This window comes from Ovis canadensis, chromosome 14, assembly GCF_042477335.2.
Source record: "Ovis canadensis isolate MfBH-ARS-UI-01 breed Bighorn chromosome 14, ARS-UI_OviCan_v2, whole genome shotgun sequence".
NCBI lineage: Eukaryota > Metazoa > Chordata > Mammalia > Artiodactyla > Bovidae > Ovis > Ovis canadensis.
The window spans coordinates 27251208-27276118 of record NC_091258.1 but is presented as its reverse complement, the minus strand read 5'-3'; the positions used below and the strand labels follow the sequence as shown (position 1 = coordinate 27276118).

Here is a 24911-nt window from a genome sequence, read left to right as displayed (position 1 = left end):
AGGGCTGGGGGTAGGCTCTGGGGAGCCCCACATGCAGTGGAAGCTGCTGTGGGTTTCAGGTGACAGAGGCGATGACTGTGCACACCCTCACAGGCTCCCTACTGCCCACCAGCTTCGTCTGGATTCTTTGCACGACTAGAGAGGCCCGTGCACTCTGTTCCTTGCGGTCATCACACCACCCTTGCTCTTCCCTGAGGGCCTCCGTCATGCTCTGCTTTGGATCTGGGCCGAAGCCAACCTCAAGAGCAGGGTTCCAGCATTCACATTGCTTCATAAACCGTTCCTGATTGCATTGAGAGCTCACCATCATCCATTACAGAGGATTAGAAAGGCTCAAGAGAGGTGAAGTGACTTGCCCTACGTCACACAGCCAGCAGACAATAGAGCCAGACTCAAATAAGATTCAACATATGTGAGGCTTCCTGCACCTATGGCCCTACCATGTGCAGCCCAGGGACCCAAGGCCCAGCATGGGAGGTGGGGACGCACCCCCACTAACCTGCAGCCTCCATCCACCTGGGTTTGATTCCTCTCCTGCAAGGAGAGTTCGCATTGATGCAAACCAGTCCTTGAAACCCTGAGGACTTGCATGCCCTGCAGGGACGCACTCATACCTGCCGTGTGCCCGTAGCAGATGGCTGCACCTCTCTGTGCCTATAAAACAGGGCTGGAAGCAGCATTCCCCACGCTGGGTGTCCTGAGGATAACAGGAGCCATGACTCATCTGCCAAGTGCATGCATGTCTCCTCCATAGGTGGGCAGCCTGGAGCTCCGCCCTCAGGGCCCGTGGACACCTGAGGGATGGGTGAGAGGCCCCATGCAACCCAGGCACACTTGGTCCACCCATCCCCTATGCCCCCTGAGCTGGGGTCTCTGGTCTGCTTCACCTGTGACACTCCAGCGAAGCACCAGGGCTTGGAAAGGTTGAAACAGGCCATGTCCCCAGCGTCCCAGCCTGGTGTCCTGAGTACCCTCCCTGGACAGCCTGCTGGCGGGACTGCCTGCGCCAGGGTGGCCTGGTCAAATGAAGGGCTGGCCAGGACAGGCAGGACTGCACCCCACAGGGGTGGCCCAGGGCCCATGGCGCTGGCCACGTTTGCCTTCTTTGGTTGTCACTGGGGACTGGCCACCGGCCCTGCAGCCAGGCATGGTGTTGACAGGCCCGCACAGCTGCAGCGCACGTGTGCCCGGCCGTCAGCTCTTGACAGGCGGCGGTGGGGGGCAGGGCGCCTGGCGGGGGGGGGACAGCTGAGGGCACAGCAGGTGCTGTGCGGCCTGGTGGCTGCCGGTGACCGGCTGCTTCCCCCTCCGTGGGGCCAGTGAGGAGGGGGCTTTCTGCTCCCACCCCAGGGGCCCCGGGGTGCTGCGGGCATCTGCTTCCAGTATGGAGGATGTGGGGGCAATGAAGGAGGGCTGCTCAGTCTGGGACGCAAACATTTTATTGTCGCTGTCACTGTCCATGGAGGCGGGCGGCCCAGATCACATGGGGCCCCTGGGAGGAGGAGGAGAAGAAGTGAATGGGTTGCCAGGTGTCAAGCCCAGCCCCTGGCCCCCGTGAGACCCCATCAGGGTTAGCAGGGTGGGCAGTGGCGGGGGTGAGGGGCGGGCAGCACAGGCTGCGCCAGTTTGTAATGGGTGGGGAGGCCCACCTGTAGTCCCAGCCGCCTTCCCAGGTCTCTGTGGTCGCCTGATGCTGGCTGATGCTGAGCTGGGGCCAGGGCAGGTAGGGGTGGGGGGCGGCCCAAAGGCTCAGCCCCTCCCCCAGCTGAGAATACCTAGGCAGCTGCTGCCTCGGGTTCGTGTGGACGGTCAGTCTCCCAGAGGCCTTTTCCCAGGGCCTGCTCTGTGGGCCCAGGGGCTCGGGGGCAAGTCAGGCCGCGGTCTCTCCTTCCTGTTTCCACCCTATCTCCACACCGCTGACTCCTAGCAGAGCATCAGAATCTTTGACACAGCGGGATTCTGTGGAATCTTTGACACAGCGTCTGGGGCAGGACCTGCTGCTATGTGGACCACACTTGGATGGCCAGGCCTAGAATGGCCTGAAATCGAATGTGTCCTTGGCCTGGCTGGTCCCAGGGGTTGCCTGGGCCAGGAAACGGTGAAAATACAGGTTCCCACCTCCCAGTCTTCTCCCTGGGAAAGACCCCCAGACGTGCCTTTTAGCCTCTGCTCTAGGATGGATAATGCTAGGGTGTCTCTGAGAGGGGGCTTCCCCTGGGATCCTATTAGGAATGCAGAGTCTCAGCCTGGCCCCGCACCTGCAAAATCAGAAATGAGGGTGGGGAGGGCGTCCACACAGGCCCTCCAGGAGCTTCTAATTGAGGAAGTGGGGGCACCACAGCCTCAGGGGGTGCCCCCTGACTCCCTGGTCTGCAGTTGAGAAAACCCAAGCTCCCCAGGGCCACCCCCACAATGAGAACCCCAGCCTGTTCTAGCTGCCCAGGGTTCTTGAAGCTGTGCCCTGCAGCGCCTGAAATGGGCTGACCCATCCTGCTGTCTGATCCCAGGTGGGTGGGATGCCAGCCACCTGTGAGCACACCTGGGGCTTCTCTGGGTCGGGCTGAAGGCAGAGTGTCCCCCGCCTGGGCTCCAGCTGCTCGAGGCCTCGCCCAGGAACCAGGTGGGCCTGGGCTGTGCCAACCCCTCTACCCCTCTGCCTGACTCACCTGCTCTCTGTCTCTTTCTCCCCTCCCGCACCCCCAGTGGCGCCCACAGCAGACAGGAAGGAGAAGGCCACCGCGATGCCCGACTCCCCGGCTGAGGTGAAGACGCAGCCCCGGGCCACACCCCCCAGCATGCCACCCCCACCACCTGCTGCATCCCAAGGGGCCACACGACACCCCTCCTTCACGCCCCACACAAGTGAGTAACCCCAGGGCTGGGTCTCAGGGGAGCAGTGGGGTGAATCACCTCTGGGGGATCCCTCGAGTCATTTGAGGTCCGACCTTTCACCTGGACCTGTAAACGCCTCCTCGTTGGGCCTTTGAGAGGGAGGATCTCATTATGATTCAGACCCCAGCTCTTCTACTTGGTAGCTGTATGGCTTTGGGCAAAGTTCTTAACCTCTCTGGGCCTGGCATTTCTCACTGGGAAAGCAGGGCTGGCCATGGCCGTGCCTCACGGAGCTGCTGTGAGGATGAGTGAGTTAATAGTTCTCAGCGGGGTGGGCACACAGTGAGCCTTCCATCAAGATTGGCTGCTATACTGGAGCTCAGAGAGGGACGAGGACTTCTCCGTGGTCACACAGCAGACTACTTGCATGTGGGTGAATCCTATCTGGCCTGCACCCTCTGAAGGGGCAATTGGAGGCATCTCTGGCCTTGGAGAGCCAGGTGTGTGGGTGGGCTGGGAACTGGGTCCGCAGGACCTTAGCTGCCAGCAACATGGTAGGCAGACCATACCCCAAGGTGGTGCCTCACTAACACTGGGCCATGGTTGAGCATCTTGGTGCACACAGCAGGTATAGGTGGGCTTGTCGAGTCCACAGCCACCCCTGAAACCCTGGGCCTTTGAGTCGGAGCAGTTGGGAAGGAGACCCCCAGCTTGTGCTTGTATGGGGGACAGTGTTCCTTGTCCCTAAGACCAGGGGCTCAGCAATGTGTCCCAAGTGTTTCTGGGCGATCCACATGCCTTCCCACCCACACATTCAGAGGTCAGAAAGCCCCACACGGGCTCCCTTCCCCAGGCTTTGGACCCAGATGAAGCCCCTCTCTGGAGCAGGAACCACAGTTCCTCAGCCTGGTGGCCCGTGGCCGCCCCCAGGTTCCTCAGGCCCCACCCCGCTAGCCGGGGTCCATGTCTCTTCCCAGAGCCCAGGCCCCGGCCTGGCTCCGTCTGTTCCTGGTTATGAATGGTGCTGGTGCTGCCATCGGTGGCTGGGCGGTGGCCCCCATCTGGAGGAGGGGGTCCAGCTGGGTCCCTTGCTGCAGGATGCTGGTCTTTGCTGGTAAACAGGAAAATGCCACCTGCTCCCAGGTGCGGCCAGCTGAACCCAGGGCTGTCTGGCACAAACAGTTCCAGCACCCCTCCCCAGTAGGGTCAGTCTGAGCCGGGGTCCTCACACGTGATGGACACTGGGATGAGCCCGTGTCCCCACACTTGCCTCCTGCCTCAAGACGGGGCCCTGCCATCCACCCCTGGGTGCCCGGCCTGCACTGGCCACACAGGAGGGGCCAGAGGTGACCGGACTTTGCTCACTCACTGTTCTCACCTGGGGACTCTGGCCATCCGGTCACCCCTCCCTCTTCTCTGGAAGTCAGTCCTCACCTCAGGCTGAACTGCGGGCTGATCTCTGTCCACTGACTACAGCTGCCCCGTCCAGCCTCACTGGTAGAGAGGGGAGGCTCTGACCTGGCTGAGTTTCACCCACATCCGTGCAGCCCAGGGTGTCCGTGCAGCCCAGGTGGAAAAAGGAATTTTCCTGACGGGGCAGCAGCAGGTCCCCCTGGGATGATGATGCCCCCACTCTGTTGTCCGGTTCCAAGAGGGAGAGGCCAGTGGACCCTTGGAGGGTCTGGCCAAGGGCTCCCAGCCAGGGTCTCCGATCCTCGTGGGAGTGGCTCCATGGCCTGCTTTTCTTCTTAGTCCAGGAGCCCGTGTTCCGGAAGGCGCTGGTCTGGGAACCAGATGTTCCAGGTTGTGGATGGGGCTGGGGTCAGATGCCACCGGGCCTGGTGAACAGATGTGTGGTGGCAAGCCCGTGTGTGGCGTGGGGTCCATCCCTTCTGGCCGGGGTCCCGGCTCTGTTCAGAACATGGAGGTTATGAGAGAACGGGTCTTTCTTCTCTAAGCCGACACCTAGTTCCCTCTGGCCGCTGTGAGCTTTTGTCTGAGTGTCAGGCTGCCTCGGGGGTGGCCTCAGGTTTGTTCCCTAACCCTTAGAATTCCCTGAAAGCAGGGTGTTAACATGAGGTTAACGTCTCATCTCATCTGTGCACCTGGCTGGTAGTGCCCAGAGTAGACGGATCCTCTGCACTCCCCGTGGATTCCTGCCAAGAACCTCCCCTGCTGCCCCCGGACCAACTTGCAAGCCAAGCTGACCAGGGACTGACGGAGCCACAGCTTGAGGGCTGTGGTTTTTCCTTGCCCGGTGACTGCCCTGGGCACAAATTTATTTTGGAGTTGAAGTTGTGGCGTGGCCACAGGAAGGTGGCAGGAGTGCCAAGAGAACTCTGGGGAGGGATGTGAGGAGCTATTCTGCACCTGGGAGGGCCCTTAAGGGGCAAACACTCCATCTTGCTCTTACCCCCTGCGACAGGGGGCACACTCTCTGTTTTTGGTGGTATGGCTTTTCTCCTTGTGGCTTTTGTCCACTGACCTCAGCTCAGACAAATCAAACCTCTCTTCCTGTTTGGTGCTTTCACCCTTCACGGCAGCTCAGACCTGGCCTTTGTTTTGGAACCACCATTGGCCTGTTTGTCGATGGAAATCCCAAGCCCCTCAGCCTGGGCTCCAGGTCCCTGAGGATGGTACCAAGTGGGATCACCAGGCACCTTCCAGAAACAGATGTTTAAGAGCCAGGGTGTCCTCTCATGCCCACGAGGAGCCAGAATTCCAGTTGAGCCCCAGAAGTTCCCACCAAAAGTGGCCCCAAGAGATCCCTGACCCACCCATTTCACAGACGAGGAAGCCGAGGCCCAGAGAAGGGAGTGAACTGGCCCTAGGTGATGACAGAGGCCCAACCCCAAAAACGCTGTCAAGAGGCAGGGGAGGGGCTGGCTGCAGACACCCCACCCCCGGGCAGGGTCCGGAGCCCAGCCTCCTTCCTCACAGCGTGTTTTTCTTATTTTGCTTACAGATCAAGAGGACGGGCCTGCGATGTCTCTGCCCCATGGCCGTTTTCATGGCTGCTTAAAATGGTCTATGGTCTGTCTCTGTAAGTAAAATAACAAAAACCACTGGTCTCCCAGAGGTCCTTGCCCAGTGCTCACCGCCCTGTCTGTGCCCCCTCATCTGCCATGCTAGGCCTGCCTCCCTTAGGGAACAAGGGCGCAGGGGCAGACCAGGAGGACTGAGCAGTGGGGTCTGCAGCCCACAGACCGGGGTCACACCCAGCCCTGCCGCCCACACACTGTGACCTTGGGCAAGTGGATGGCCTCTCTGAGCCCCTGTCTCCCTGACTCAGAACTGGGCGAATCAGCGGGTCCCAGAGTTGCAGGATGGTCGAATGCCAGTAGCAAGTCTGCAGCCTCTCCCAGGGCGGACCCCACTCTTACCCTTCCAGGCACTATGTCCTCGGGCACAGAACCCCACCTGTAGCAAAGGAGTCATGGGCCCAGCGCTGAGGCAATGGCGTGGAGCCCCAGGGTGCTGCTGGTCACATCATGGGAGTCCCTGGCACATGCAGGGTGCTCCACGGGTGTTGGTCACCAGTGGACGATCCCATCACAGTGCTTGGGCTACAGCTGGTGCCATAGGGGAGGCTCTTGCGGGGCGATGCTGGGAGTGTGTCAGCCTGCACGCACAGCGATGTAAGCCCAGGTGTGTGGCCTTGTCTGGGGCCCGGTGCGTCCATGGAGCTGTGGTACTGCCAGGCCTGGGTGCTTTGTGTGGCCAGGAGGATAGTGCCCGAGGCCGGGCGGGGGGCTGGCAGGAGGGGCTGTTTTCGATGCCTCATCCTAAGCTCCCCCCCACCCTGCCCAGGCTCCAGGCCTGGGGGAGCTGTGGGGGTGCTGCTCCATGCCCCCAAAAACCTCGGCCGGGACACGTGTGGTCTATCTTAGTAACACACCTGTTGTGGGAATGAAAGCACTTGTGGCCGGGGGTTATTTTCGGCGTCTCTTTAGCAAGCTGCTGAGACTGCCCGGCAGCCCGGGAGGGAACTCGGCGAGCGAGGGCAGGCCAGCCGCGGGAGGACCAGGCACCAAGGGCCAGCGGGTAAGGGCGCCACAGGGAGGCCGGGCCAGGGGCCGCCGGGTGGGGGCCCAGGTGGCAGGGCCAGCCACAGGTCTTTGAAGCCCCTGGAAGGCCAGACCCCAAGTGACAGCCCAGCTCTGCTGCGACTGACCAGGAGGCCCCGCTGCGGTGAGGTCCCCATGCAGCAGGCCACCTCCAGCCTGTCTGGGTGACCGCCAGTGGCTGTCATCAATCCCAGTCGGGGTGTGTGTGTGTGTGTGTGTGTGTGTGTATGTGTGTTGGTGTCCACCAAGGGATCAGTGGAGCTCCGCAGCGACAGAGAAAAGTAGCACAACTGCGGGGTCTCCTGGCCCCCGGATGCCAGGACACGCCCGGGAGAGGCTGAGGGACGGGCCCTTCTTGTCTGTCTCTGGAGCTTACCTCTCCTTGGGCAAGAGGGGTCCCCGGAATGCGGCACATTGTCCTCAGGGTTGTCCCCGATCCAGGGTGTCACCTGGGGGTCTAGAAAGGGCTCCTAGCGTCCCCCAGCCCAATCGGGGGCAAACAGAGTTCAACCCACACTGCGTCTCCAGGGGAGGGAGCAGCAGCGCCGAGGGCCAAGTGGAAGATGGGGCCGAGGGGCAGAGCAGGCCCTCCGCCTGCAGCAGGCCCTCCTCAGGACACGCAGGGGGCACGTCTGTTTTGGTGCTGACCCTGGCCTTCAATCAGTGGTTCCCAGACGTCTGTCAAGTTGGGGCCAGTTCTGGATGAGCGATCACCCAGCACATGAAAGCAGTCAGGTCAAGCATTTCCAGCCCCTTCTGGTGGGAGAAGGATGACCTGTGTTCTACAAGCAGGGGCATGAGAAAGAGGGGTCCAGGAACTGTCCTCCTGGCTCCAAGACCCCACCTCTGGCTCAGACCAAGGGCCATTTGCAGATGAAGAAGCCGGGGCCAGGACCAAGTCTCACCCCCACAGCCCATCTGGGCTGGTTTGGGACGTCCACTCCTGACCAGGGCACTTGGGGGGCAGGTCTGTGTCAGCCTGCCGCTGAGGAGCGGCATGGTCCTGGGGCACCTGGGGGCAAAAGGCAACCTTAAACACTGCATTCAGGGCACAGGGACCGTGAGGCCCACCGTCTGTGGATTAGGGGGGTGGTCCTTGACCTGCTGCTCAGTGAGGGGAGGAGGGTGTTTGCAGGTGTTGCTGCAGGCAAGGGGTCATGGAAGCTCGAGATGTGGGCAGAGCCAACCAGACAGGAGACTCAGGGTTAACAAGGTGGGCCAATTCCAGAGCCCAAGGGGGCTGGAGACAGCGGGAGCTGTGTCCCCTGGGCCTGCAGGGGTGGATGGAGCCGGTAAGCGGGACCTATTACACCCTCCGGTAATCCAAGCCCTGGGAGAGCCGAGGCCCAGGGCAGAGGGGCAGGTGTGTGGTCCCACCTCACGTGCTCCCGCCCTTCCAGGCTGGCAAGGCCAAGACAGTCCGCAGAGGTCACCCCCAGAGCCAGGGCAGGATGGCAGGGCTGCATGGTTTGGAGAGGCAAACCGACACTCCCACCATCCAAGGTGGCCATAACAGTGATTGTAGGTGGTTGTTCTGGAGGGGCCACTTCCCAGAGCCCAGCCTGGCAACGTTCCAATTGTGGAGGAAAGGGTTCCTGCTCCCTCATCACCAGGGGATGGTGGAGCCTCAGAGAAATGCAGCCCTGAGAGAGCAGCGGCTCTGAGCACCCCCAGAATCCCTGCCATAAGGTGTGAGCACATGGCCTCTGCACAGACCCAGCCAGACAAGGCCCGGGGAGGGGTGGGGACAGGGATGGGGGCAGGGCCAGGCCTGGAAACCACAGCAGAGCGAGTGAGAGGTATGCATGTGCACATATACGTGTGCTGTGTAGGCACGCACACGTGTGCACTCTGTGGGCATGTATGTGTGTGTGCACCATGCGGGTGCATATGTACTGTTTTGGTGCATGTGTGTGCACCATGTGGGTGCGTGTGCACCGTGTTGGTGCGTGTGTGTGTGCTGTGCAGGTGCAGGCATGTGTGCACCGTGCTGACATGCATGTGTTCACTGTGCAGGAGTGCACAGGTGTGTGATGTGTGTGGGCGTGCATGAGTGTGTGCTGTGGGGCTGCACTGCATCATGCCTATGTGCACACACAGGTGTACATATGTGTGCAAGTGTGTATGGGGGTGTATGCTTGTGGTGTCTGTATGCCTGAGTGTGAACATACATACATCTTTGTGCATGTGGGGTGTGCACTATGTCCACGTGCACGTACATGTGTGCATGTGTGTGGTGCATATAGGCCTGTGTGCAAGCACGTGTGTGTGTTGTGTGTACGTGTATCCATATGTATACAAGCATGAGTGCATATGTATTTGGTATGTTGTATGAGTGTGCGTGCAAAGATGCTAAGGGAGGGAGGGCATGGACAATGAAGGGCATGTGTAAGGGGGCGGGTCATGTAGGGAGGAGCTGGTGGGCAAGCACACACAGGCCAAGTGTGAGAACTTGAAAGAGCAGATTGCAGAGGTGTGAGTGACTGCTGAGTTAATGGGCTGTGCCACGGGACTCCCAGAGGTGTCCATGTCCAGAGCCCCCTCCCCTGTCATCAAGGACCCTGGAAGCCCTCTACCCCTGACCTCTGTGCAGGCTCTGAGGCCAGGAGGCAGGTTGCAGGTGGCCAGGCACGAGAGGACTCCCTGCCCCTGGGGACAGGCTCCCCTGAGGTTATGGTCCTGCCCCAGGATGACTTCACAGCACCCCAGTGTCTGTCACCCTGGAACTCACTCCTGGGGCCGGGCACAAACTCATCTAAGACCCCTCAGGTCACCGGCCTGTCCTCCACACACAGCAGGGCCCAAGGACACACATGTCCGCCGTGCAGCAGCCCCTGCCAGCATCCAGCCCAGCTTGTCCTGGGGTCTGGGCTCCCCTGGCCCACCCTGAGCCCTGTCAGCCTGGCACTGGGGCCCTCATGCAGGCAGTGGGGCCTGTGTAGGAACTGGGACACAGCCTGGGGCCCTCATGGCGGGTGTGAGGGTCATTGACCTTCGGGGGAATGAGAAGATGGGCCAGCAGATCCCAATGGAAGGGAAGCCCCTCCACCTGTTCACAGGACGTGCATGGGTGCCAGGCAGCGGGAGGGCCCGGGTGTCTCCGGGTATGGAGGGCCTGACTACACAGCCCAGAGCACAGCCCAAGGGCAGCTGAGCGGGGGCACAGCTGGAGGGCGGCCACGCTCGGCTCCTCCCTGCACCAGAGCCGTAGTCTGCATGTATGTAAAGCGTGTCTGTGGAACCCATGGCGCTGTGCTGCATCCTCCCCCTCCCCCCACAGTGATGAACGGCAGCAGCCACTCGCCCACAGCCATCGGAGGCGCCCCGTCCACGCCCAACGGCTTCAGCAATGGCCCGGCCACCTCATGCTCGGCCGCACTATCCACGCAGCAGCTGCCCCCAGCCTGCGGGGCCCGGCAGCTCAGCAAGCTCAAGCGCTTCCTGGCCACCCTGCAGCAGTTCGGCAGCGACATCTCCCCGGAGATCGGGGAGCGCGTGCGCACGCTGGTGCTGGGGCTCGTGGTGAGTCAGGTGGGGATGCGGTGGCCCCAGGCCGGGCCAGCCTCGGCCTCTGCCCTCCCCTCCCCAGGTTGAAGTCAAGCATCTTCTTCCCCAGAACTCCACGCTGACCATCGAGGAGTTCCACTCCAAGCTCCAGGAGGCCACCAACTTCCCACTGCGGCCATTTGTCATCCCTTTCCTGAAGGTAGGGACCAAACCTCCTCCCCACCCTGAGGCCCCAGGAGGCTTGAGTCTGTCCTCTGCCAGCTTAGATTAGCCCCACCCTAAAAACTCTAATCCCCCACCCACTGGGAGAGCAGTGCTAACCCATTGGCTGATTGCTTCAAACCTGCTGCTGGGCCGGAGCCGTCCTCCCCTGACTCCAGGCTCTGACACACAGCTCCCAGGACCAGTCCTGTGGTTAGTGACCAGGACACTCAGCCTCTCGACAGCTATGTTCTGAGAACCTGCTGTGTGCTAGCCGACCTGTCATAGATTCTGTGGAGCTGTGGGCAGGGGGCATTTCAATGAAGGAGGAGAGCGGGGAGCAGAACCTTCCAGGCAGCAGGGAGAATGCCTGCAAAGGCCCTGAGGCAAGGGTAGGCCTGCAAAGGCCCTGAGGTGGGGGATGAGTGTGTGTGTGTGTGTGTGTGTGCGTGTGTGCCTGCTGTGTTGCGATCCTGTGCCTGGAACAGAGTGAGGGGGGTTGGGACAGTGGAAAGACCATGGGCTCGTAAGTGAGCAGACAGATGGGTAACTGGGTGTCAGTTGGGAAGCCACCTGATGTGGTCATCAGGGAAGATGAACAGTGGACCAGGGCCTCGGCAGGAGCAGTTGATGTTGGGTTGGTGGCAGCTACACCAGGGCGTGTGAGCAATGCATGCTTCCGGGCCCCCACCCAGACCCCCCGAGTCAGAATCTGCATTGAACAAAGCACCAAGCAAAGCTTCTGCACAAAACCAGGAGGAGTGTACATGCGGACAGCATCAGACCCAAGTCTGCCCTGCAGGACTTCTCAGGGCCTTCACTCCCCTGTGACCGCACATCTCCCAGAGTAGGTAGAGACAAGGTGCTCCCCAAACATATTTGACCACAGGCGCCTCTGCTCTCTCACCTCACCAGGTCAGGTTCCACAGCGCACTTGGGAAGCGTCCGCCCTGAGTGTGGCTGACACCCCCGCCTCGGGCTCTTGTTTCCTGGGCTACAGTGATGCTCACAGCTGTGGGTTCATCCCTCCATGTGCCCTGTGCCCCAGTGGGACCTGCCTTCCAGGGGACAGGCCAGAGCAGATGTGCTCAGGTTCAAGCTCTGACCCTGCCACTTAGCCCCTGTGGTCCTGAGCCCAGCGAGTCCCACTAATGGAGTGCCTCCGTGTCTGTGGTTGGAACTTGGGAGCCATTCTTGGCCTGTTGGGAAGGTGGCAGGGAGCGATCAGGCAAAGAATTTGACATGTGCTCCATTCATCTGGGGATTTCAGGGGTTCCACAGACAGGTGTCCCCTGCAAGACTCTTCTGCAGCTGCCCCCACTGAGCCCCCAGGAGCCCTCAGGGGGCCGCACAGATGCTGCCACTGTGCCCAGTTAACAGGCGGGGAAACTGAGGCCCCCGCCGGTGGAGGGGTACCAGGATCCATTGACTCCAAGCCCCCTGGCCCGCACAGGGTGTGCCCCAGGCCGGCACCTTGCTCCGAGGGGACCCCACGTCACGCCCCCACATCCGCTGCCTCCACTCGCCTTCCTGCCCTCCGCCCACACCCTGCTGAGCTCACGCTGAGCTGGGCCCAGACTTCCCCATCTGGCAGTCGTTTGCATTCATCAGGAGCCCTTCCCGCTCCTCCTTTCAACTTACTGCTGACTCCTCACTCCCCATCTTTGGGGACACCGCGCGCCTGCTTCTGTCAGATCAGATATTTACAGCAGATGTCGCCCCCCCATGTCAGCGGCCCACGTTTATCCAGGAGCAGGGAAAACACGACACATTCCCGCTCTCACCCAACCAGGCCCGCAGCCCCCTGCTCCTTGAGCTCGGCCACCCCCTGCCTCCTCTCAGGGACACACCCAACCTGGCACTGCCTGCCTCGGTGTCCCCTCTGCCTGCAGCACAGCCATGGAGCTGTCAGGACTCCAGTGCCCTGACTGCTCTCTCAGTAGCGGGCAACTGGGGTGAGGGACGTGCTGGCCACACTGAATGTCCATGGCCCTGCCCAGGGCCCTAGACCAAGGTGCTGTCAGGGACAGAGTCCATTCTCCTGCCTGACGTGGGGTTTCTGGGCAGATCAGGCCTGTTCCCCGGTCTTGTGGACAAGGCACCAGCCAGAGCCCTGCCCGGGGAGTGCCCCTCCCCTGGCCCCCATTCACTGTAGGACACTGGCCTCTTCAGAATGCAGAGCGCCGCGGGGAACCTGCAGGGTGTGCCGGCCTGCTGTGGGAGGGGACTTCGTTTTCCTGCCTGTGACCTGGGAGCAGCACGGACAGTGCCTTTCAGTGAATTGATGGCCCCCCAGGCCCACCATGGTGCAGCTGCATGGTGGTCCCCCGGGCCATCTCCCATGAAAGAGGCAGGAGCTGCATCCGCTCCACCAGGCTCACAACCAGCTCTGCCCTTGGGTAACTGAAACCCCCATTTCCCAGTCCCCTCCCGGGTCCTTGGGGTGTGACTGCCCACCTCCCCAGGTGGAACTGGACTTAACTCACACGAGGAATGGGAGAAGCCACAGCTTCTTGCAGCTCCAGCTGCAGGTGAGGCAGGAGTCAGAGAAGTTAAGTGACCTGCCCACAGTCACGCAGCATAGCAGGGTGGGCTGACACGGGGCCCCCACTCACGCAGGCTGTGTGCAGTGGAGATGATGGAAACATCATAAACCCTCGTTACATGAGAGACACCTCCACTGACACCGTCGTCCTCTGGCCTGAGTTCCCCTCTGGGAAGGGGGCGGGGTGGAGCCTTTGATCAAGGGGCAGAGCAGGGTTCACATCTCAGTGGTGAGGCATCCCGGGTGTGCGGAGTCCTGGAGACAGCACTCGGGCTGCTGTCTTGGAGGGACATGAGGCCCCCCAATCTCTACCCATTTCTTCCGGCCTGGGGTCCCTGTTCCCCCAGCCCAGGGCCCCAGGAGCCCTGCATCCTTTCCTGAGCCTGACACTGGGCATGGCTGTGTGGTGGGCTTTCCAGAAGCCGAGAGATGCCACCCACCCGGCCGGCCCTCTGCCCAGGGCCCCCGCTCCCAGCTGGCCCCAGCCGGCCAGGAATCCAGATGTTTCCATGGGTGGCGGGTGGCCAGCCGCCAGCCGAGCTGTCCCCGCCCTGCTGTGCTGGGAGAGGAGCGGGAGGGAGGAGGTTTGGCGTCTTCCGATCTCCCGGGACCTCCTTTCCCAGCTCATGCTCCTAACGTGTTCAACAGATGGCGGGCTGGCCCTTGTTCAGCTATCCAAATAGAAAAACAGGCCTGGCAGCCGGCGCTGCTTCACAAAAACGCATCGGCTGCTTGATCCATCCGGGTGGATGGCAGGCGGGGGCTGAGGAGGCGGAGGTGGGAGGGGCCGCGAGGCAGCTTGGAAACCCCATGAGAAAGTTGAGGAACTGCATTTATTTACAAATACTCAGAACTCTGGCTGTCCCCAGCGGCCTGCCGCTGGGCCCCCATCCAGCCTGCACCCCTCACCCAATGGTGGTTCTGGGAAGACCACAGAGCCCCCTGCAGCCCAGCTGGCAGGCCCAGAGCCTGGTGAGGGCGGAGGTTGGAGGGCACAGCGGTCACGTCCGGTTGTCACAGGCCAGATCTGCATTCGAATCTTGTACCCACCCCACACACACCACGCCCTCCTGTGCTGTGGTGCCCTGACCTACAAATGTGGAGCCAAGTGGTCGTGTCCGGACCCCCCCGCCCCATGGGAGGTGACCACATGTCAGCTCAGTGATGTGGGCACACAGAGCCTTCATTCCAGGCCAGGCTGGGGACCCACAGGAAGTGGGAAGGCAGGGGCCAGCCATCTGGGGCACGCCTGCTGGGGTCTTGCTCCTCCATGGTGCAAGTCAAGTTGGGGGCCGCCCCTCTGCTCTGAGCCTCACCCCCTCCTCCGAGAGGGGTTCACCCAAGACCTGCTTCCACGGGTGCAGGCAGTGGGTCCTGAGGAGGAGCCCTCCTCACCTTCTCCTGAGGCCAGAGCAGAAGGGAGTTTAGTGATGGGGAAAAAAAACCCAAATCCCCTGGGGGCATGGTTTTGGCTTAATTCCCAAGCTGTAGCAGAGGAATTCGAGGCCCAGAGAGGTAGTGCATCTTGCCCAAAGTCACACAGCAAGGCTGGCCATTGGCCTTCCTGCCTCACATCTGAGCACCCTCATGCTCTGACCTCAGCCAGCAGCCAATCCAAGCTGGTCCCACCCTCCCCGCAGGCTAACCTGCCCCTGCTGCAGCGGGAGCTCCTGCACTGCGCCCGCCTGGCCAAGCAGAGCCCTGCACAGTACCTGGCCCAGCATGAGCAAGCCCTGCTGGATGCTGACGCCTCTTCCCCTGTCGACTCCTCGGAGCTCCTGCTGGAGGTTAATGACAACGGCAAGAGGAGGACCCCCGACAGGTACCTAGGGGCGCAACAGGCAGCGCCCTCCCCTTCTGACTCCTGAGAGCTGCCCTCCTGCCAAGGATCAGCGGGCGCCCAGTGCCAGAGCTGAGAACACAGGTGGAAACCGTGTTGTGTTCCGTGGCCGCAGCCACTGGGCTGGTCAAGTTCAGCCTTAACTACACAGGCTGATCACCAGGAAGCCATGCTGTCCGGCCGTGGCAAGGCCTCCTGAGGACTCAGAGGCCCCTCACCCCACCCCTGGAGGACAAGGGAGGAGGCAGGAGAGAGTCTGCCTGGCAGGAGTTCCCTGTAGGTGTGCCTGAGTGTCCAATGGCCTGAGGTCCCCAAGTGCCTGGGCTGACGCCCACTGCTGGGTCACAGCGCGGGTGTGTGTCCTGCTGCCAGGGAAGGTTGTCTCTTCCCACTCTTTCCAAGAAGACCCAGGCACCCTGATTCCCAAGTCCCAGGAGCCTGCACCCCTGAGGAGGAGGGGAGAGGGGGCGCCAGGCCTCCAGCAGGCAGGTCTGTCTCCCGCTCGCTCACTCTGTCCACGCCCCTGCCTCCCTCTCTCCCCTTGGTCTGTGGCTCGTGGTCCCTTGACCACTGTCCCCACCTGCTCTCTGGACCAGGACCAAAGAGAATGGGTCAGACCGGGACCCACTGCACCCAGACCACCTCAGCAAACGGCCGTGCACACTGAGCCCCTCCCAGCGCTACAGCCCCAGCAACGGGCTGCCCCACCCACCACCACCCCCACACTACCGCCTGGAGGACATGGCCATGGCCCACCACTTCCGGGACTCCTACCGCCACCTTGACCCCCGGGAGCTGCGGGAACGCCATCGGCAGCTGGGTGAGTGGTGTGGGCAGGGGTGGCCAGGGCAGCTGTGTGTACCTGCAGGCGGGCGCTGCCTGGACACGTCTGTCTGGAAGGAGGGACATGAGAATACGGTGCAGAGGAAGGGTCTGCGCCCCACCCCAGCTGCGCTGCGCCCTGAAGCCTGAGGGACAGTCATCTTTCGAGACTCCAACCTGGGGGGCAACCCAACATCCCCCAAGCCTGGGAAGACCCCTCTCCATGGAGGGAGGGGCACCATGGCTGCAGAGGTACCTGTCCTCAGGGACTTAGAGCCTCTCAGGGTGCATGGTAGCCAGGAAACACCTGGCACCTGGGGGCCCCCAAGTCATAGGAGCTGTGGCCTCGCCTCCTAGGCCTGGGTGCCCCAAGGGAACATGAAGGCACTGCTGATCACACACAGCCAGTTCTGCCCTCTAACGGGACGGGCATCAACACCAAAATACCAGATCTGTAGGGGGTGGTCCCTGAGCAGAGGAAGGAGATGAGAGAGACTGGGCACTGGGGCCACACCCCTGGGTGCAGGACTGCCTGGTCCTCTGAGCTCTGAGATTCCCTAGGTGTGCCCCTGGGCAGGTCACGGCACCCCCACCCCCGCACACCTGCAGCCTCTCTGCTGATTGGTCTATGAGCAGCCCTGCCCTTGGGACATGAGGGGTTGATAGAGGCTGGGTCCAGAGTGGGTGCCATAGGGCCCAGCTGTGCTGGTGGCAGGGTGACAGCTCTTGGTGGAAGTCTGGTTGGCACTGTATGCTTTACTGGGCTCCGGAAGGAGGCACCCCCAATGTGTTCTGATACACCTGTGTGATATGTTAGCCTGCCCACATCACAGATGGGCAGACTGAGGCCCAGAGGGATAATGGACATGCCCAAAGTCTCTAGCAACGACGACCAGCCTTCTGAGCCTCCTCTGTGCTGGTCAAAGAGATGAATAACACCAGCCTGCAAAGGCTGCCCCTGAGACAGAGGCCCGGGACACTAACCAGGGGCCCGGAGGTAGGGTCAGCAGAGGCCTTGCCCCTTATCAGGCCGTCTCCCCTCCTCCTCCCTACAGGAGCTGCCAGGGCCTGGGCCCAGGCAGCAGGTGACAGCGTCTGGCTCCCCACGGCCGGGTCAGGCAGGTGCTAATTCCCATCCGCTTCTGCTAACGCAAAAATAAACGCCAGCTGTCAGGCAGATCTCAGCCACTATTTTGGTTGGGGCGTTGGCGCGGGCCCCAGCTCCACGGGCAGCAGGGCAAGGCGGTGGGTGGACAGCAGCCTGTGGCTACCACCTCCCACCTCAGCTGCAATTTGAGGAGGCATTTTGGGTTTGGGGACCAAGAAAGGCCTAAGTAGACCCCAGCCCAGGAAGCATGGAGCATGCTGGGTCACAGTGAGGGTGATCGTGGTCGGTATTTCAAGCAGTATAAGAGGAGAAGCTGTGAGAACGCCAGATGCTGCCCTTCTGGCATGAATTTCTCAGCTCATGGTTGTTTTGTTTCTGATTATGGGGTGGGGGCATCCCATTGTTTCAGTCCCTGGAGCTGTACCAGCCAGTGGCTAAGAGCACAGCCCCAGCGCCAGTCGACCTTGCTTGACCTTGGTCAACATGTCCCCTTAACTAGCCTCAGTCTCCTCATCTGTAAAGTGGAAATAACGGCAGGAACTCCTCCCCCAGAGGATGAAGCAGGGAAGAATGGGTAAAGCACTAAGTACAGAGCCCTCCTCCATCCACACCGGGGACTCTCCCCTCCCACTAGGGAAGCAGGGAGGCTGGGAAACTGAGGCCACAGGTAAGACAAGGGGCCCAGGCCCCATGGGGAATGAGTGCCAGGGCTTTTGACTTTTCCAAGCCCCACTGTTTCCCAGGAGACCACACTTGGAGCTGCTCATTTGAGGCCCAGCAGATTAAGCCATGCACCCCTCTTAGCAAGCGGGAGCTGAGCCCGGGAGCTCAGCCCAGGGGCTCAACCCACGGAGGGGAACAGGCCTTGCCAGCCCTGCCCTGTGGACTGACAGTCTGCTGGGTGATTGAGAATAAACAAGGAAGCACCTGTGATTACTAAACAACCAGAGATATATAGAGCTTAAGGAAATCTGGGAGCCCAAGGCTGCTGAGGAGGAAGGAGCCTGCCACCTGGGCCTTGGAGGGTGCATAGGAGTTCAGCTAGCTCAGAAAAAGCAGTAAAGTGTGAGTTGAAGCCAGGCAGCCACAAGGAGACCCTGAGCAGTGGAGACGCCCCTTAAGTGAGGCCCACAGCCACTTCTCTGGCAGCAGAGGGCAGAGAGAGTGGCTGGATTTGGGGGAGGAGACGGAGTAGTCAAAGCGAGGGATGGGGACACCGGTTTCTTCCTCTCTAGCATGAGTAGAGGAGAGGCCTATTCCTGACCCACCCCACCCAGGGCGGTGGGCAGAGAGAGGGTCAGAGCCCTGGGTTCCCTTCCTCACCTCCCCACTTTCCCTAGGAGGACACAGCCTGTGGGTGGGGCCTGGGGTGGAGGCGTGAGTAGGGGCGTGGCTTTATTAGCAGGGGCGGGGCCTGAGCGTCTGCTCCCTCCTCAGCAATGCACGGATCCCGGCCTGAGGAAGTGATTGACCACAGGCTCACGGAGCGCGAGTGGGCGGAAGAGTGGAAGCACCTCAATAACGTGAGTGTCCAGGCTCAGGCCACGGGGTGCTGCAGCCACTCCAGGCGCTCGGCCCAACCTGCAGGGGCTGCAGGTGCAGGCCGCTGTGCCCTTCCTCAGGCCTGTGCCCACGCCTCTGCTTCCCCTGCACTCCTGTCCAGCCCTCAGAACACTCCCCCCTGGGCCGCCATGGACTGTCTCCCTGAGGAAGGTCCCTTGGCCATGAGGGTTGGTCCCCTTTGACACCATTTTCAGGTTGTGCCTGCAGCCCAAGAGAAGGGTGGTCCCCAGAGCAGCGCTGATCCCTCTGCTCCACGGGGCAGACTGCGACTCCAGGGCTGCAAGGAGAGCTCCAGCTCTGGGTCCTGGACAGTCTCCCCACCAGTGGGAGCCCTGGGTGCCTCCCCAGTCCTTGTCCAGGTGCTCAGGGATCTTTCGCAGCAGCAGAAAGTGGCTTTCCAGCCAATGCCTCAAGAGCCGTGGGCAGGTCACATGGTCGGGTGGACCGGGCCGGAGTGTGGGACAGTGTCCCCGCTGTCCTCCTCTGTGTGCGGCTCACCCACTGTGGGTGCCCACAGCTCCTGAACTGTATCATGGACATGGCCGAGAAGACGCGGCGGTCACTGACTGTGCTGCGCCGCTGCCAGGAGGCCGACCGCGAGGAGCTCAACCACTGGATCCGGCGCTGCAGCGACGCAGCAGAGGACGGCAAGAAGGGCCCTGGGCAGACCGCCCGGCCCCTCAGCAGCTCTGTGGGCACAGAGGGTGCTCAACTAGGTGAACGGGGGGGCATGTGTGGGGCCGATGCAGGGGAACCAGGGGCCGGGCCATCACTGATCATGGCCCTGCAGGGAAATTGCACCCAAATCGCCACACCTGAAAAAGAAGGGTATTCGGCTGCACAGACACTGCCTGACCTGCAGGGATGCCCAATTCTTGGTTCCAATGGGACAGGGGCTTGGCACTGGGAGGCCCCCAGGGGCCTGATGACCATGGAACCTGAGAGAGGCCATCTCGGCCCAGCTCCCAATCAAATCCGAGGCCCATTGCTCCCGACAATCTCCCTCCATGACATTGCCCTGTTCCCCCCTCCACCAGCTGCAGAGACAGGGTTTCCCCCATGTGTACCTCAGGGACCCCCAAGATCACTCCCACACCCTGCCCCCAGGGCCCAACCGGGCGTGGCCCTGTCTTGTGTGTGACGCTGGTGCCCCTGTTTCAGATGTCCACCGGGACTTCATGCCTCGGACCCTGTCTGGCTACATGCCCGAGGAGATCTGGAGGAAGGCAGGTGAGTGGGGATGGCCTGGAGCCCCAGACTCTCCCACCCTCCCCGTATGCTGGAGGGACCCAGCAGGGCCTTCCCAGGCCTGCTGACCCACTCTCCACCCTCTAGGGCGTGGCACTCTACACACAGTAGAGGGCAGGCTTTGGAGATTCCCCCACAACCATGCCTGCCTGCCCGCTCCGGGGTTGTGGGCAGGGGAGACCCAGCTGGGCTGGCGCACGAGACAAACAGCCAGAGGTGTCCTTTTCAGAGGAGGCAGTGAATGAGGTGAAGCGGCAGGCAATGTCAGAGCTGCAGAAAGCCGTGTCTGACGCTGAGCGCAAGGCCCACGAGCTCATCAGCACAGAGCGTGCCAAGATGGAGCGGGCCCTGGCCGAGGCGCGGCGGCAGGCATCCGAGGACGCCCTCACTGTGGTCAACCAGCAGGAGGACTCCAGCGAGGTAGGGTCGCCCCCCACCCCTGCTCCTAGTCCGGGGCGCCACCCCAGGTCCACCACCTCCCAGCCATATGACCTTGTGCAGCCCCAGGGCCTCTTGACTCCACGTGGCCTGGTGAGCTGGATCCTGTGGGTGTCCCCATTGCACAGATGTGGAAACTGAGGCCTCCAGAGAATGTCTGGCTCACCCCAGGTCACTCCCCAGGAAGTGGCAGGACTGTTGTTCAAACCCAGGCTGGCTGACACCAAAGCCCACGATCTCTCTGACCCCTGAAAGCAGAAGGGTGCACAAGTCACCATCCTGGCTCCTGTGTGTCTGGGAGCTGGACTGGTCCAGAGGGGCGGGTGGGAACCCTGGGTGACCAAGTACATTCTCTCTTTGTCTGAGAATGGCTCGGAAGGCAGAGAGGTGAAGAGGAGGGTGCGGCCCGTTTCAGGGGCCCCTGGACTCTCTTCAAGGAGGGTACTTCTCCAAAATCCCCTGGGCCTGTCTGTGCTGGGCCGGCCCTGAGAGGGAATGAGGAGATGACTCCCGGTCAGGTGGTGCCCATGTGCATCTCTTTTCCACTGCACTCTCAGCTGGAGCAGACAGACCTGACGGTCTGAGGGGCCAAGGGAGTGGGGACGCAGGAGGATGGCCTGTGCTGCTTCAGGCCATGGACATGCATGGGGGGGACGGTGGGTGTCAGGGAAGCCCATAAGCAGGGTCGTCCATCCGGGAAGTCCTGGAGGGAGTGAGCTGGCAGGAATGCAGGGAGCAGTGAGGGCGGGAGCTGGGGGCACACCTGCAGAGGGTGGCCAGGAGGAAGCTTGGGAGGCTACCTGGGCACGTGGTCCTTACTCCTAGGACAGCTTGGCTTCCCCACCCCACAGCCCATGCTGCTGCCTCTGGCCTTTTGAAGGTAGAATCCGTGCCCACCTTCTGCTCACGTGGGTGGCTGGGGTCATTGCTTGTTCCAAAAAAAAGGAGCAGAGGCCCAGTGGTAGGGAAAGGACTTCAGCAGCTGTGGGCACTCACCACCCCTTTACTCTGCCCAGGCTATGATATTCTGGTATCAAAGCCCTGGCAGTGCCAGGAGGGATTCCTGAAAGATCCCCTTTGGAAGGGGCCATGGCACACCATGAACCTGTCTGGGGTGGGCTGGGGTGGTGGGAGCCTGTCCCCCAAGAGTGGCCCAGCCAAGGGGCCATATCTGCAGAGGGTCACCTGTGAGCCTGGGAGCGTTGAGTTTTTTTCTCTTCTTGCTCAGTGATGCCTTGGCTGGGTTTGAGCTGGTGTGTTTGGAGCGTGTGCCTGGTCTGTAGCTGGGTGGGTGCTCGGGGGAAACAGGGAACGAGCCCAGGCCACCCTGATCGTCCCCCCTCACCTCCAGAGCTGCTGGAATTGCGGGCGCAAGGCCAGTGAGACGTGCAGCGGCTGCAACGCGGCCCGCTACTGCGGCTCCTTCTGCCAGCACAAGGACTGGGAGAAGCACCACCATGTGTGCGGACAGAGCCTGCAGGGCCCCGCAGCCACCGTGGCCGAGCCCGTGCCCGGACAGTCCGACACCGCCACAGGCCTGGGCCCCTGCCTGCCCCCGGCCGCTGCCAGCCCCAGCGAGGCGGGCTCCACCGGGCCTTCCCGCCCTGGCTCCCCTGGCCCACCCGGCCCCCTGGACGCAGCGCCCCGCTGACCCGCCAGGGCCTGATGGCCGTCGAACTGCCCAGCCCCGCCCGGCCCGCAGGACGCGCACGCAGCCCTGGGAGCCGACTATGGGAGTCACCGCTGCTACTGCTTCTCTCCAAAAGAAAACAGAACCAACAAGACTGCATCCACACGACTTCCTCAGCTACCTGACGATCACACCTCGACCTCTTCCGAATCCTCAGAAGCCCCCTGCTGAACTTTAGGCGGCGGATGGACGCCGGCCAGAGGTGACCAGCTCGTCCACAACCGCCTCTCTTTCCCTGTCTCGCTCTCTGTCTTGTTTTTCTCTCTTTATGACTTTCACATACTTTCTCTTCAATGAAAAAATCAAATTGTTTGGTGGCTTATATTTTCATTGAAGAATTTTGGGGGACTTTGTGGCAAGAGAGCTACTCGGAAATGGACAAAGAAAACTGGGGTTTTCTCCCCTTGCCTGATTCAAAAGGGAAAAGGAAAACTGTTCTTTCATAGCCGGAGATCCGAGCCGCCAGTTCACAGAAACCACCTCAGGGGTGTGTGGCCAGTGCGGTGAGGGTGGTGAGAAAGATGTCAGACTCAAGTCGTAATTTTTCATTTCAGATTTTTTTCTCCTTTAATGTCAAATTCTTTGGCTTTAAGTAGAAATCCAAAAAGTTTTTTTAAAAAAAAGAAAAAAAGGTAAAGGAAGCATGCTGCAGTCCATGGGGTCGCAAAGAGTCAGACACGACTGAGCGACGGAAATGAACTGAACTGAAAGGAAGCATACCTGTAAACTACCTTGCCAGCTAGCTAGCCAAGGACGCCGGACACACCTCTGCTCCAAAGGAAATCCAAAAAACATACACAAGAAGTCAAAATCCAAAATTTTGTTGTCACTGCCAAAGGATGTTTTTCACTGTTTTCCTCCACGCCTGGGCTTGTTCCAATGTCCGTCTTTTCTCTTGCTTTGATTCTGTTTGGGGGGCGATGGGGTATTGGGATTTGGAGTGTTTTGTCCAACAGGAAGCAACTTGTTTCTTTTCAACTCCATGGCAGCGCCTCCGCTGGGGCCAGGTGGGGTGGGCAGTGAGGCCCTCGGCACCCACACATGTGTGCAAGTGTGTGTGTGGATGTGCACTGGGACGCACCCAGCATGTATCTGCACACACTCAGGAAGGGTATCTTGTCCGTCCTCACACCCTCTGTGAATTTCCATCACATTTCATCCTTTCCACTTGTGAAAAAAGTGCTATGTGTCCTTCCGAGAAAGAATATAATTCCGAGACAAAACTGTGACAATCTTTCGGGTTGATTCTCGACTGCTTTTCTGAGCGCGAGGAGATAGCCACCACGCCTTCCACTGCTGCTTCTCCTCGTCCTCCTCTACCTCTGCTGCCCGCTACACGAGCCTGCCACCCAGCCCGTCTCTCCATCCCAGCCCCCATGTTTCCTGCAGCCCCTCTCTTGTCTTCACACTTTTGCAGAAAAAGGGAAAAAAAAAAAACCACAGAGAAAAGCAATTTGCCCTCCCTGCACCTTCTGGAGACTTGACCAGCTGTATATAACCCTACATTTTTGTCCAGCTCTTCCTCAGGGGATGGTCTCTCTGAAGTCCCCACCCCATGCCTCACCCTGACCCCCATCCCACTCGCTCCCCCAGCGATCTCAAGGAGGAAATAAAGAAATAAGGAAATTCTGATCTGTACTCAGTGGGAGAACAAACAGCAGACACGGTCTCTGATCGGGGTTTTACTGCATGGCTGTAAGAAGTTCCAGGACTGGAGTGCAATAGTGACCAGCTACTGAAACCCAGAGCCCAGGGGCCTGCCGAGAGGCAAGAAGTCAATGGTATATGATAATGTGAATGTATATAGTCCTTGCAGAGGTCCAAATGATGATATTCATGATGATGATAATAAAGAAGAGATGTTTGCCAAATAAAAAATTAAGAGAAACCATGGAAGTATGTAAAGAATAGGAACTAGGTTTTCAGAGAAATCCAAACTGTGGTCCTCCAGGCAGCAATGTGTGTGTTGATCACTGTTACTTTCCAGAGCTGTGAGAACTTATCCTTTGAGTACTGAGAGGAAGGACTCCATCCGGTCGCCACAGACCAGGTGCTGTTCAAACCCCACCTGGCAGGAGCCCTAACGCTGACCGCCCAGCTAGACCTCTCGCCCTCCAGGAAGCCTGTGAGCTGCGCAGGGCTGCCAGCCTCTCAGAGGCTTGCTTTTGTGGGTTTCAGAAGAGCAGGGGCCGTGTGGGATTCAGGCCCTCATGAGGCACCTGTCACGTGTGCAGTCTGCTCTCTTACAAGTGCTGAACCTGTTGAAGTGGCACTTTTGCACATGCTATGATGCAGGCCCACCTCCCCTTGGCCTCTGTTCCTATGAGGTTGCAGGTAGGCGGGAGCGGGTGGTGCCCAGGGCAGCCTGGGGTCTGGTGGGGGGGTCCGAGGCCCTGACGTCAGGACTACTGCAGCCCCGCAGGTGGGCTTGGCTGGCCTCTGCTCCTCTTCAAGGACAGGCAGGCACACCAGGGGTGGTGGCACATTGGCCAGCTGGTGGCATCAGTCCAGACCCGCCTGCAGGACCAGACCACAGGCTGAGGGTCTGAGCTGGGGTGGCCCCTCCCACCCCAGCTGTTGGGAAGAGGTCGCTGCAAGCCCCCCGGGGAAGGCTCTCTTCCTGGTGTGGCCCCCACACCCATATCTCATACACTAAGACCTGCCGCTGGCCAGGGCTGCAGAAGCCTCGCGTGAAGGGCTGGCCACAGGCCGACAGATGGAGCCCCTGCTGGCAGCGAGTGGCCGTAGGGTCTGAGGGTGGTGGCCGGGTGGGCAGCACAGTTGAAGGCTGAGGCCCAGAGCGGGAGGGAGGGGGTGTCCCAATGGGTGCCGTGTCAGCAGATCCCAAAGGTGTGGGCCGGGTCACACAAGGCAGGCCTCCTCCGTGCCCTGGGGGCCTGTTTCTGTTAGTCGGTGCGTTCAGGCCCTGCTTGAGGAGGCAAACTCAAAATGAGTAGCCCTGGTGGGAGGGGGACTGGGGGTCCGTGTTTTCCCACAGTTTGCATCTACAGCAGCTGCTTTTCTTAACCCAAGAGGATGTCTGGACAGAA

At 60.8% G+C, this 24911-nt stretch overlaps 1 protein-coding gene across 17 annotated transcripts in view; it reads left to right on the top strand.

The window, feature by feature from the left end:
* Nucleotides 1-23739, top strand: part of CBFA2T3 (CBFA2/RUNX1 partner transcriptional co-repressor 3) — a 78219-nt gene extending 54480 nt beyond the window's left edge. For 3 of the 17 annotated variants that reach the window (XM_069552669.1, XM_069552678.1, XM_069552676.1), the window contains exons 2-12: nucleotides 2719-2862; nucleotides 5798-5875; nucleotides 10180-10421; nucleotides 10516-10605; nucleotides 14793-14974; nucleotides 15589-15812; nucleotides 18360-18445; nucleotides 19003-19201; nucleotides 19647-19715; nucleotides 19963-20153; nucleotides 21523-23739. In XM_069552669.1, the coding sequence (XP_069408770.1) occupies nucleotides 2719-2862; nucleotides 5798-5875; nucleotides 10180-10421; nucleotides 10516-10605; nucleotides 14793-14974; nucleotides 15589-15812; nucleotides 18360-18445; nucleotides 19003-19201; nucleotides 19647-19715; nucleotides 19963-20153; nucleotides 21523-21822 (1805 nt within the window). In that variant the 3' untranslated portion in view covers nucleotides 21823-23739. Of the gene's footprint in view, nucleotides 1-93; nucleotides 343-2703; nucleotides 2863-5797; nucleotides 5876-6775; nucleotides 6877-10179; nucleotides 10422-10515; nucleotides 10606-14792; nucleotides 14975-15588; nucleotides 15813-18359; nucleotides 18446-19002; nucleotides 19202-19646; nucleotides 19716-19962; nucleotides 20154-21522 lie in introns of those variants that run through there. The other 14 variants (XM_069552667.1, XM_069552673.1, XM_069552675.1 and 11 more) reach the window with 7 other exon arrangements.
* Nucleotides 23740-24911: the final 1172 nt, after the last annotated feature.